This window comes from Saccopteryx bilineata, chromosome 2 (genome assembly GCF_036850765.1).
Source record: "Saccopteryx bilineata isolate mSacBil1 chromosome 2, mSacBil1_pri_phased_curated, whole genome shotgun sequence".
Taxonomy (NCBI): Eukaryota; Metazoa; Chordata; class Mammalia; order Chiroptera; family Emballonuridae; genus Saccopteryx; species Saccopteryx bilineata.
Genome location: NC_089491.1, coordinates 271,898,385 through 271,909,708, shown reverse-complemented (window position 1 = coordinate 271,909,708; position 11,324 = coordinate 271,898,385). Strand labels below are relative to the sequence as shown.

The following is an 11,324-nucleotide window of genomic DNA, read 5'->3' as shown; positions in this document are numbered from 1 at the left end:
TCCCTTGCCATTTTGGCCTTCCGGGATGAACATCATAACCGGGACCCCACGCTGACTTTGAGGTGCAGGGAGCTGGCTCAGTGCAGAGGGAGCACCTCAGCCTTGGTCTGACAGCAGTCTGGCCACCGTGGGGCCAACTGGCCCCCGGTCAGTCCTGCTGAAGACGATTAGTCCAATATATGGAGTCACCGAGAACAAAATCAGAGTGTGTCAGATTCGATGGAAGAAGCCACTGCTAGGTGTCCAGACTGCATCCAATTCTGAGTTGTTATTATTACTATTTTTTAAGAGAACCAGTCATTTGAGGATTTCCTATTCCCTAAAATGTCCCCAGGAACTAGTTAACTGGCTTGGTAATATGTCTCCAAAGCCCTTAGCAGCTGCAAAATTGATTCATAAAGCTTGTTTTTTTCTTTCTTTTTTTTAAAGAACAAGATGTAAACGAGCCCTGGTGGCACAGTGTGACCATGAGTGCCTGTGGAACCTCAGCCCAACGTTGCAGCGACACAGCCTGGGTCAGGGCAGCCGGTTCCGTTCTATGTTCCTGAGCGTCTCCAGGTGGGCGCCGTGCAGTGGGGAGGCTCTGCGCATGGATGGACAGGGCGGCTGCTATTGTTTCTCTTGCACAGACCTGACTCCTTAGCACAGAGCACCTCGACAGGGACCAGAAATGTCATCTGACATAGTTCCTCTGGGAAGGATCTGGTTTGGGGCGGGGGAGGTCATGATAGACTGAACGTGAGCTGAGAGTAACATCCGGCACTCTTGCCTGAATAAGGAGACCTGTAATGGAGGACAAAACTCTAAAATCAGATCATAACTTTATTTTTTCAGGTCAAAACACCACTGAAAACTCAGTGATGTTCTCTAAACATGCCCCCCAGATGGGGACCTGGCCCCATTCTTGCCTACTGCGTATTTGTTTGTTTGTTGACTTTAGAGAGAGAATGAGAGAGAGAGCTAAACATCAATTTGTTGTTGCAGTTACTTATGGTTGATTCTAGTATGTGCCCTGACTGGGGATTGAACCCACAACCTTAGCACATCAAGATGATGCTCTAACCACCTGAGCTACTGGCCAGGGCACCTACTGTGTGTTTTGAAGGCCAGCATATTATGAAGCAGCGAATCAACCCCGTGGATGTCTGCTGTGTGTGTGTGGTGTGGGTTGGGTGGCAGCTCCCAGACTCGAGTTGGTGAGTTCTGCTCCGTGGGCTGGCCTTGTGGTTTCTGGTCCAGGTGCAGCACACAGAGTTCTGGGGTGCTTTTTGCATTCTTTCTGACAGTTGCCATCAGGGTTAAGCATGGCCGGTGATGCTTTTCATAACAGCCACATGTGACTGCTTGGGTGTTTTGCTGATCAGAAGCCATAAGCAAGAAACTATCAGGAGCCCAGAGATCCCAGCACCCGCCCCAGCCTAATAGCAGGCAGGGGCGACCCAATCCACATGGGGCCACATTAGGTCAAGGGTCCAGGGGGGCATTCAAGGGAAGTGGGGCAAGGTCGCATGTGTTACTAGGGAGGCCTGCTGCTGGCTGAGGCCCTCTCCGGCCCCAGGGACCACACCACCTCCGGTCCCATTCAAACCTCTTGCAGCAGCCTTGCCTTGCTTTATGGGGGCCTCCACCCACACGTCTGTTTCAGAGACAGTGGAACATCCAACTTTGTGAATTCCTTGGCTTAACAGAAATTTGCTTTTAATGCCTAAATGTTCTAAAGATCAGAGCGGGGCGTGGGGGTGGGGGAATGCAGGAAAAGTACTAACTCTTGGAGGGTGGGGGGGAAACCCCACAACACACAAAGTCTTTTGTGTTTCAAGCATTCCTCACAACATCACTGACCGTAGGATCTTGTCTGGAATCGGGTGACATGGTCAAGCCAAGAATTTCAATCGCGAATATATCTGCAGTGATTTCCTCCGGAAGGTTTTCGAAGCATGTTTCTGAACCTAGCCATACAAGAAGAAAAACAAATGTCTTCACAATGATAAGGATCCCATCTCAGAAGCAATTTCCAAAAATACAAGGAAACTAACATATGAGAGGGGCTCTGTGCTGTGGTGTGGCTTTGATTCCTCAAAAACCCCTGGGTGGAAACTGGCTAAAATCCTTCCTTTATATGGTTTGAATCACTTATTACCCGAATATTTGCAGACCTCATTGGAAAAACCTAACTACGTGATGCTGCTGATTTTACTGTTTTGAGACGCATAGGAACACAACATAAATACCTAACAATTGGCAAAGTTACATTCTGAGATCTCAAGTACACAAGGGTCAGGCAGGTTGGTAGGGACTGATCAGACACCGAAGTCTAGAACTGACTTGAGGAGCTCTGTCTCATTTAAAAATGGGGACAGACAGCACAAGAAGAAGTAGGAGGCCTGACCAGGCGGTGGCGCAGTGGATAGAGCATTGGACTGGGATGCGGAGGACTCAGGTTCGAGACCCTGAGGTCCCCAGCTTGAGCGCAGGCTCATCTGGTGTGAGCAAAAAGCTCACCAGCTTGGATCCAGGGTCGCTGGCTTGAGCAAGGGGTTGCTTGGTCTGCTGAAGGCCCACAGTCAAGGCACATATGAGAAAGCAATCAATGAACAACTAAGGAGTCCCAACGAGAAACTGATGATTGATGTTTCTCATCTCTCTCGGTTCCCGTCTGTCTGTCCCTATCTATCCCTCTCTCTGACTCTCGCTCTGTCTCTGAAAAAAAAAATTTTTTTTTAAAAAAGAAGAGGCAGGAGGAGGCCTCTGACCACCGTGGAGTCATCAGCCCAGCATCCCAGGCTTGTCACTGAAGTCACTGACACATGGGCAGGCCTGGGAGAAGGGTCTGGATTGGTTCCTCCTGAGCTTACATTTGCAACCCAAACTTGAGTGCCATTTCCCCTGTCCAGTGGACTAGAAGGAGGTAGGAAGTCCTCAGGAGAGGAGAGAAGGTGGATTGTTTAAAACTTTGAAGTCTGGCATCTTGAAGTCGGGCTGGCGCCACCTGCCATGTCACTGCCCTCTCCTAGTTGGGTCCCTCTTGACAATTCCTCTTCTTCTGAGGCAGCTTCTGAACTGTATTCTCTACCAGTGGCCAATAATCAGCCATCTGAGCGGGAGGATGAAGACCAGGTCAGTGGACTGAAGGAGAAAGCCAGGCCAGAAGACACCAAGGAGGGACAAACACAGGGACAGGTGCTTTCATGGCTTAGACACGGTGCCATTCACTGGACTTTTCAAAACTTATCCATGTTGGGTTCCCAACAGACTGGCTGTGTTGTGCTTAGGTTTTTTTTTTTTCTTTTTGTGTGTGTGACAGAGACAGCAAGAGACAGAAAGGGACAGATAGGGACAGACAGACAAGAGAGAGAGATGAGAAGCATCAGTTTTTCGTTGCGACTCCTTAGTTGTTCATTGATTGCTTCCTCATGTGTGCCTTGACCAGAGGGCTACAGCAGAGCAAGTGACCCCTTGCTCAAGCCATAGACCTTGGGCTCAAGCCAGCAACCTTGGGCTTCAAGCCAGCAACCATTGGGGCTCAAGCCAGTGACCATGAGGTCGTGTCTATGATTCCACGCTCAAGCTGGTGAGCCCACACTCAAGCCAGCGACCTCAGGGTTTCGAACCTGGGTCCTCTATGTCCAAGTCTGATGCTCTATGCACTGCGCCACCACCTGGTCAGGCGTGTGCAGGGTATTGAGGAGGGTGGCTCGCACCAGCCAGCAGAGATCAATGCACTTAAGTCCACGGTGGGTGAGTGAGCGGCAGCTGTAGGCCCAGACAGAGCTGGCCCCAATACCTTTGATAGAGGAGGCTGCCGGCTCGGATTTCCAGCCCTCGGGGTTCAGTCCCAGCAGTGAGGCAAAACAGTCGGACATCTCCTCCTCCGTCATGTGCTCACCTGGGCACGGAAAAGGAAAGGGGCAACCAGTCAGCTGTCGGGATGAGGCATGACGTCAGAGCTTAGCGGCACCATTGCGAGGTCTCAGAATTATTTTATGATTTCTTTTCCTTGAGATGCAAAAACAATCTAGAGGGAGTCCCAGGTTACTGTCACGTCTACTTCCTTATATGGTGTTAAAGCTGGGACAGGGGACAGACCTTGGGGCTTGTATGGAGAAATCAGACAAGTCCCTGATCAAAACTGCCCTCGGCTTTATTTCCAATTGCCTCACATTTGATCCCCAAGGTGTGATGCAGATAAAAGGACCACCCACAGAGAAAGCCTCCGTGACTTCTTCACACAAAATGAGGAAAAAAAACAATAGGGATAAAGGAAAAACAGGACTTCGGTGTGGTTTTATTTCATAACCGCACCTCATAATCGCCCTGTGAGGTTGAGGGCTGGCACTTTTGTTACCACTTAACAAATGAGGACGCTGAATCTCGAAGTTTTGGGAAGCGGGACCGGCACTGGCATCCTCCTGGTTCCCGGGACGGCACCCTTCCCGTCACCCCACGTTTGCCGTTTGCCAGCTGTGCAGGTCCCTCGAGCCGGGTGTCTGTCTCCCAGCTCACTTCCCTCTGGGGGGAACGGCCTGTGGACATTAGGAGGTAGCCCCGCTATTCACCTTTAGTCAGAAGCAGCTGCAGGAAATCCTCTCTCCGGATGACCTTCTTTCCTTCTGAGTTGGTGTGACCAAGAATGTCGAAGCTCTTCTGGACGTTCCTCATGGTGTTACCGAAAGGTGGGCGGTGATTCAGGTAAACTTTGAGGAAATCGGGCAGGTTGATTTTGCCGATTACCTCTCCGGTGTCCACATACTCACTAAATTTGATTTCGTTAAACATATCTTCAATCTAGGGAAGGAGTTTAAAAAAGAAGACGACCGTGGTAAGCAGGAAGGCACTTCTGATATACTCGTAGAAATCGGAGAGTAACTGACAAATGTTCACAGTCAGCTTAGAATATTGCCTGTTATGGACTGACTGTCTCCCTCAAGAGAGATATGTGGAATTCATAACCCCAAGAACCTCATAATGTGACCTTATTCAGAAATAGGGTCACCTGACCTGTGGTGGCGCAGTGGATAAAGCATCGACCCGGAATGCTGAGGTCACTGGTTTGAAATCCCAGTCTTGCCCGGTCAAGGCATAGATGGGAAGCAACAAAGAGTTGATGCTTTCCGCTCCTCCCAACCCCTCTCTCTCTCTCTCTCTCTCTCTCTCTCTCTCTCGTCTCTCTAAAATCAATAAATAAAATCTTTAAAAAAATAATAATACATTAAAAAATACCCAAAAAACCCAGGGTCATGGCAGATGTAATTACAGTAGTTAAGATGAGGTCCCATTGGAGTCGGATGGGCCTCTTATCCAATGTAACTGGCGTCCTTACAAGGAGAGGAGAGACACGCGGGGATAAAATGGGCCTGAATGGCAGAGGCAGAGAATGGAGTGGTGCGGTTTAAGCCAAGCAATGCCCAGGATTGAATGCTAGTAACCACCAGAAGCTAGAAGAGGCAAGGAAGGATTCTCCCCTGTGGATGTCACAGAGAGCCTGACCCCACTGATGCCTTGATTTCAGACCCCTGGGAGAGAATGAATTTCTTTTGTTTTTAAGCCGCTCAGTTTGTGATGCTTTCCACGGAGGCCCTAGTACACAGCATCCGGTTTGTCGGTACCGTTAGCATCCGCACAAGCCCTGCCACTTTTGACCAGTTTTCACCTGTGTGTCTCACACCGAGCCAACTACACCTTGCTTTGTGGGGCAGACATTAGTTTAATTGAAAAGACAGAATCCTCAAGCATTCAAAAGCTAGTTTATTAGAATAAGGAAAGCATTTAGTGTGGAGCGCAAACACAGGAACGAAGGCCCTCGTAAGTTTCTTAAGACAGTTAACCAACAGCACCACGATTCCATTTTCCTTCCTTTATTTTCCATTTTTATTCTGCAGTGTGTTTATAGGTACAAAAGATGATATGGAAAATATATGTAACTTCTGTGGCACATTTTTTAAAATGAACACCTAAGAAGCCACCATTCATTGAAAAGATCAACAAAACCTACAAATCTTTAGACAGACTTGCCAAGAAAAAAAAAAAAAGACAACTCAAATAACTAAAATCAGGAATGAAAGAGAGGATGTCAGCCTTTCAGAACTACATAGGCAAACGCCAAACAACTGTGTGCCAACAAATCAAATAAATTAGATGAAAGGGACAAATGCCCAGAAAGCTACAAATGACCAAAACTGACCCAAGAAGAAATGGAAAAATCTGACTTATACCTATAACAAATAAAGAGATTGAATTAGTCATTCTAAAACTTCCACCAAGAAAAGCCAAGGACCAGGTAGCTTCACTAGTGGATTCTAGCAAATATTTTAAGAAGAATACCTGTACTCCACAAACTCTTTCCCCGCCCCCCAAAAAAGAAGAAAAGGGAACATTTCCCAATTCATTCTGTGAGGACTTCTTCCTGATTTGGGAAGTCATTCTTTGTGTATTGTCCAAATTTTCTAGAATTGAGCATAGAGTGTGGACATGTCTACAGATTCCGATGGAACTATGGTGCTGTCTAATGCGGGTTTCCACCTGGGACTCTTTCTGTAACTGGCAAAACACAAAAAAAGGGAGAAATATAGGAACACCACCACCCCTTACGGCCATCAGCCTGAGTCTGCAGTATTTTCTGTGCTGTGCATGTTGCAGTCGACTGAAGTTTGGCAACTTGAATTATGCCTGGCAAAGGGCTAGAAATGAGTAATTTATTTCAGCGTCCATATTTTAAACTGATGTGTCTCCCAATAAGTTGTGGGTGTCGGAATTTACAAAGAGAGAGAACAAGAACAGAAGAGTGGAAGATAATTTCTTCCCTCAGAACATGCGCTCTACCTTGGACTGTAGAAATGAATCAGGAAGTGAATCTATATTTGTACACAGTATCGATCAATTATTTATTACCAGTTTCTCCCTGTCCACTCAAAAAATGTAGAATGAAAGCGGAAAGAGCACTCGTTTGAAGCTATGCCAAGTATCAGCCTGTCTGGGGCACCTGGGTATCTTAGTCTGGCCCCAAATATGAAGAAAAAAATAAAAGCCTCACAGTCCAACCATCCAATCATAATTTCTGGGAAAAATCTGGAGCATTTTCTTTCCATTTTTCCCCACTCATTCAAAATATATGTGTTTGTTTTGCAAAACAGGTATCAGATATAGATATAGATATATACACACACATATATACAGTATATATTGTATATATACTTTTGTATCAGATATATATGTACTATATACATATAGTATATATATATATACACACACACACTTTTGTATCCTTTTTTCCTTTAATTGTGTCTTAGTAATCACCCAGTACTTTCAAAGAAGCCACATATTCTCAGTACAATATATTAGGAATGGTCTTTTGAAATAACATCATTGGTTAGGATACAAATGAACTGTAATTGATAGCATAAAAGTAGCTTTAAATAGTAACACCCTTTCATATATTTACTGAGTTTCTATTATATACAATTGCATATTAAACCACGGATAATTTTATCTATAAATAAAACACTATCCAGAAGCATATTTTTATATTGTACTATGTAATTTTAATAAGTGTTATTGCATACATGTGCTACTACTCACGTGAGCTAGTGGATACTGGGGCTAAAAGTATGATCTTTGATGACTGACCTAGGTTCAAACCCTGGGTCTGCTACTTTCTATGTGGCCTTGGGTGAGTAACTTAACAGTCTTCATCCCTGGTTTCCTCATCTTGAAAAAAAGGTGCAAAATGGACAGTTTTGAAGCTAACTATGACAATGTATGCGGAGCGCTAAATACAACACCCAGCACATAGTAAGCGCTCAGCAAGCAGTAACTGTTCTTGTGGTTATACTTTGTGATGTCCTTGCCAATGCCATGTAATTAGAATAGAATAGAAATGAAGACTTTAGAATGGTGTTAACAATCATCTCACTGATATGTGGAAATTATAGATGTGATACATGATTGGACTCAATTCAGACATCGGAAACTAACTCAAAAATAACAATTAAAGGAATCCCAGGGTGCCTGGAGGTACTCGTGCCCAGAGCGGTGCGAAGATCTCGGTGAAGATCCTGGGCACAATCCACTGCGCAGGCAACGCACCTGTCACTCCTTCCCTGTATAACTGATCAAGCATCACCGCTCAACAGGCAGATTGGCAGTGTTGGCCTCGCTGACACTTCTTTCCCGAGCCCATTTTGCTAGGGTTAGATGGAAAGGCAGGTTCTGCCACACATTGAAACCAAGTTCGTGCTTGGAGAGGAACCTCGGAGACCCAACTGGGACACTGTGAGCCTTCCCGATGCCCCCATGTGACGCCGACTCAGGGTGGGGGGGAGCGGGAGGCCCACTGCCCTGCCTAGGGCGCTCTGGTTGGCATGTGCTGGCATTCTTACACGGGCCCGCCCTCCGCCACGGAGGCGGTTCCTCAGATTCACCCAGGAAGCTCTTGATGACGTTCCGACGCCCAGGCCTCATTCCCAGAGATCCTGACCGAAGTGGCGTGGGGTGGTGGCTGAGCTCCCTGAGTGACTTGAATGTGAGGCCAAGATTGAGAAGTGTGGCTTTAAAGCAGAAGTTCTCAGACCAGTTCAGGCATCAGAATGGCCAGGAGAGCTGGTGGAAACACAGACTGCTGGTCCCCGTGCTCAGAGTTCCTGATTCGGTGGGTCTGGGATAGGGACCTTGAATCCGCATTTCTTTCATTTCTTGAAAAATTTATTTTTTATTTTTTATTTTTTTACAGAGGCAGAGAAAGAGAGTGAGGGATAGACAGGGACAGACAGACAGGAACAGAGAGATGAAAAGCATCAATCATTAGTTTTTCGTTGCGCATTGCGACACCTTAGTTGTTCATTGATTGCTTTCTCATACGTGCCTTGACCGCGGGCCTTCAGCAGACCGAGTAACCCCTTGCTCGAGCCAGCGACCTTGGGTCCGAGCTGGGAGCTTTGCTCAAACCAGATGAGCTCAAGCTGGCGACCTCGGGGTCTCGAACCTGGGTCCTCAGCATCCCAGTCCGATGCTCTATCCACTGCGCTACCGCCTGGTCAGGCGAAATTTTTATTTCTTGATTTGAGAGAGAGGGGGAGAGAGAGCGAGAGAAACATTGATTTGTTGTTCCACTTACTTATGCATTCATTGGCTGATTCTTGTATACGCCCTGACCAGGGATCGAACCTGCATATTGGGATGATGCTCTAACCTACTGAGTGACCCATCCAGGGCCTAGAATCTGCATTTCTTGCAAGTCCCCAGGTGAGGCTGGTACTGCTGGTTTGGGGGCTGCAGCTTTGAGGACCACCACTTTTAGACAGCAGGGCTTCACGAAGGCGACACTTGTGCCAGAGAGAAAAAGTGCCAGCCTTGTGATCCTTGTGAGAGGGTGACTATGGTGGCAGCCGAGGTGCATGTGCTGCTTCTTTGGGCCTGTGTCTGTCTCCTCTATTAAAGCCATAGCGTTTGCTTTCAGCTGTTTCCTCTGCAGCTCACTCGGGAGCCCTGCACGTTGTAGGGCCCAGAGAAACGGTGGGTGAACGAAGTAAATGAACAGCAGGGGCACCAGTGAGGGCAGGGAAGAACTTCTCTTCCAACTCACCAAAGTGGTTGTTTTAGAATGACTGTTTTACTGCCCTAGTTAATTTTGTTCGATCAACTAGTAGGGGCTAAGCATTGGGTTTTAGTGCTGGGTGAATAAAAGGCAAGTCAGTTAATAATTACGTATTAGAATAGCCCTGCGGTTTGGGAGTTTATGGGCTCAGTCAGTCTGCAAATATGTATAAGCACCTACTAAGGGCCAGGCACCCTGTCTTGGCCATGTTAAGGGGCACAAGAAACAACATACACGCATGGGGCGGGAATGAACAGGAAGGTTCAGTCAAGGCTGTTCTCAGCCCCCGGTGTCCTTGAGAAGAACCTGAGGGCTTTAAAAAAAAAAAAAAAAAGAAAAACCCTTTCCAGGCTCCACCCCCTTGATTTGATTGGTGGAGGTGGGGCCCAGGCATCAGTATTTTTTTTAGGCACATGTCATGGTTGAGCACTGTGGCTCTAAAAGATTCGGTGCCAAAATGTGGAACAGCAACATCAGTGGCTGGAAGAGCTCTCAGCTAGGTAGGCCTGGAAGGCTTCCTAGAGGAGGTGAGCCTGGGAGGCAGCCACAAAGGACCCAGCCAATAAGAGGTGGGAAATAAGTGTGAGGAGTAGGGTGTGGGCAAAGGGGAGCCTGTGACATTCTTCCAAAGCACTTTCCTTACGTCTCATCGCCACTCTAACAAACAAATGCACACTCTGTGGTGCAGAGACGCCGACTGACCTTATAGTTCTCAAGGTCAGAAGTCCGAGGTGGGTCTTAAGGGTTACGATCAAGGGGTCGGTGGGTCCGCGTTCCTTCCAGAAGCTCTAGTGGAGAACTGCTTCTCTTCCTATCCCAGCTGCCAGAGGCAGTGCCGTTTGGGGGCTCGTGGTCCCTTCCGCCTCCAAAGCCGCAGCCTCATCACTGGCTCTGACCTCTCCTTCCCTCGTCCTGTCTCCTTGGACTCTGACTCTCCTGCCTCCCTCTCATAAAGACCCTTGTGATGACATCGGGTCCACAGGCTGACCCAGGATCACCTCCCCATCTCAGGATCTTTAAGTTCATTGCAAAATATCCCCTTTTTCGTGAGAGCTGGTGTATTCACAGGTTTCAGGGATTGGGACAAAGACATCTCTTGGGAGCATGGTTGTGGCTACCAAGCCTTCCTTTTGTGCTGGGGAGTCCTGAGGAGAGTGGGGGGGGGTTACAGTTGGGCCAGGCGTCCGAGGCCCTGGTGCTACCCGCAGGTAGAGGAGGCAGACATGTGGCCCAAGGGCTCCAGCTGCAGGCATGCTTTGTTTGGTTCCCACGGTGCTTTGAAAATCAGGAGATTTCAAAGAGTCTGGATTTCGAACTGCTCTTGAAAAATCAGAGGAGTCTGGTGACTGTAGGCCTGCATTTCCAGACGGTGAGATTTGAATGAGCTGAGAAGAAACCGTCCCCTTCAGAGAAAAGTGTTATCTGGCAGTGACAGCATGACATCCAGGCAAGAGGGGGCCCCCGCCCCAGGCTAAGGACTTTTGAGGCACCCCTCTGACTACCTCACCACCCGGGGTCTAGGTCCTATGCCCTGCCAGACTAGACCACATGCTGGGAACCCTGAACCCCAGGCTCCGCTCCCCCAAACAACAAAAGCCCATTCTAGGGCCTGTGCGGGTCTTTTCCAGAAGTTTTCCCCCTGGGAGTGACCTGCCCCCTTGTTGTGGCTTGAAGGGAGGCCACAGATGGAGCCAGAGGTAGGACAATAGCCGGCAGTCACCAGCCTGGCTCTTAC

The 11,324-nt window shown here is 47.9% G+C and overlaps 1 protein-coding gene across 1 annotated transcript in view; it reads right to left on the bottom strand.

The window, feature by feature from the left end:
• Nucleotides 1-444: 444 nt before the first annotated feature.
• Nucleotides 445-11,324, bottom strand: part of CFAP251 (cilia and flagella associated protein 251) — a 66,193-nt gene continuing 55,313 nt past the window's right edge. Inside the window, exons 21-23 of the mRNA XM_066260647.1 lie at nucleotides 4,557-4,785; nucleotides 3,785-3,886; nucleotides 445-1,949 (exon numbers count right to left, since the gene is read on the bottom strand). Coding sequence (XP_066116744.1) covers nucleotides 1,816-1,949; nucleotides 3,785-3,886; nucleotides 4,557-4,785 — 465 coding nt within the window. The 3' untranslated portion in view covers nucleotides 445-1,815. The remainder of the gene's footprint in view (nucleotides 1,950-3,784; nucleotides 3,887-4,556; nucleotides 4,786-11,324) is intronic.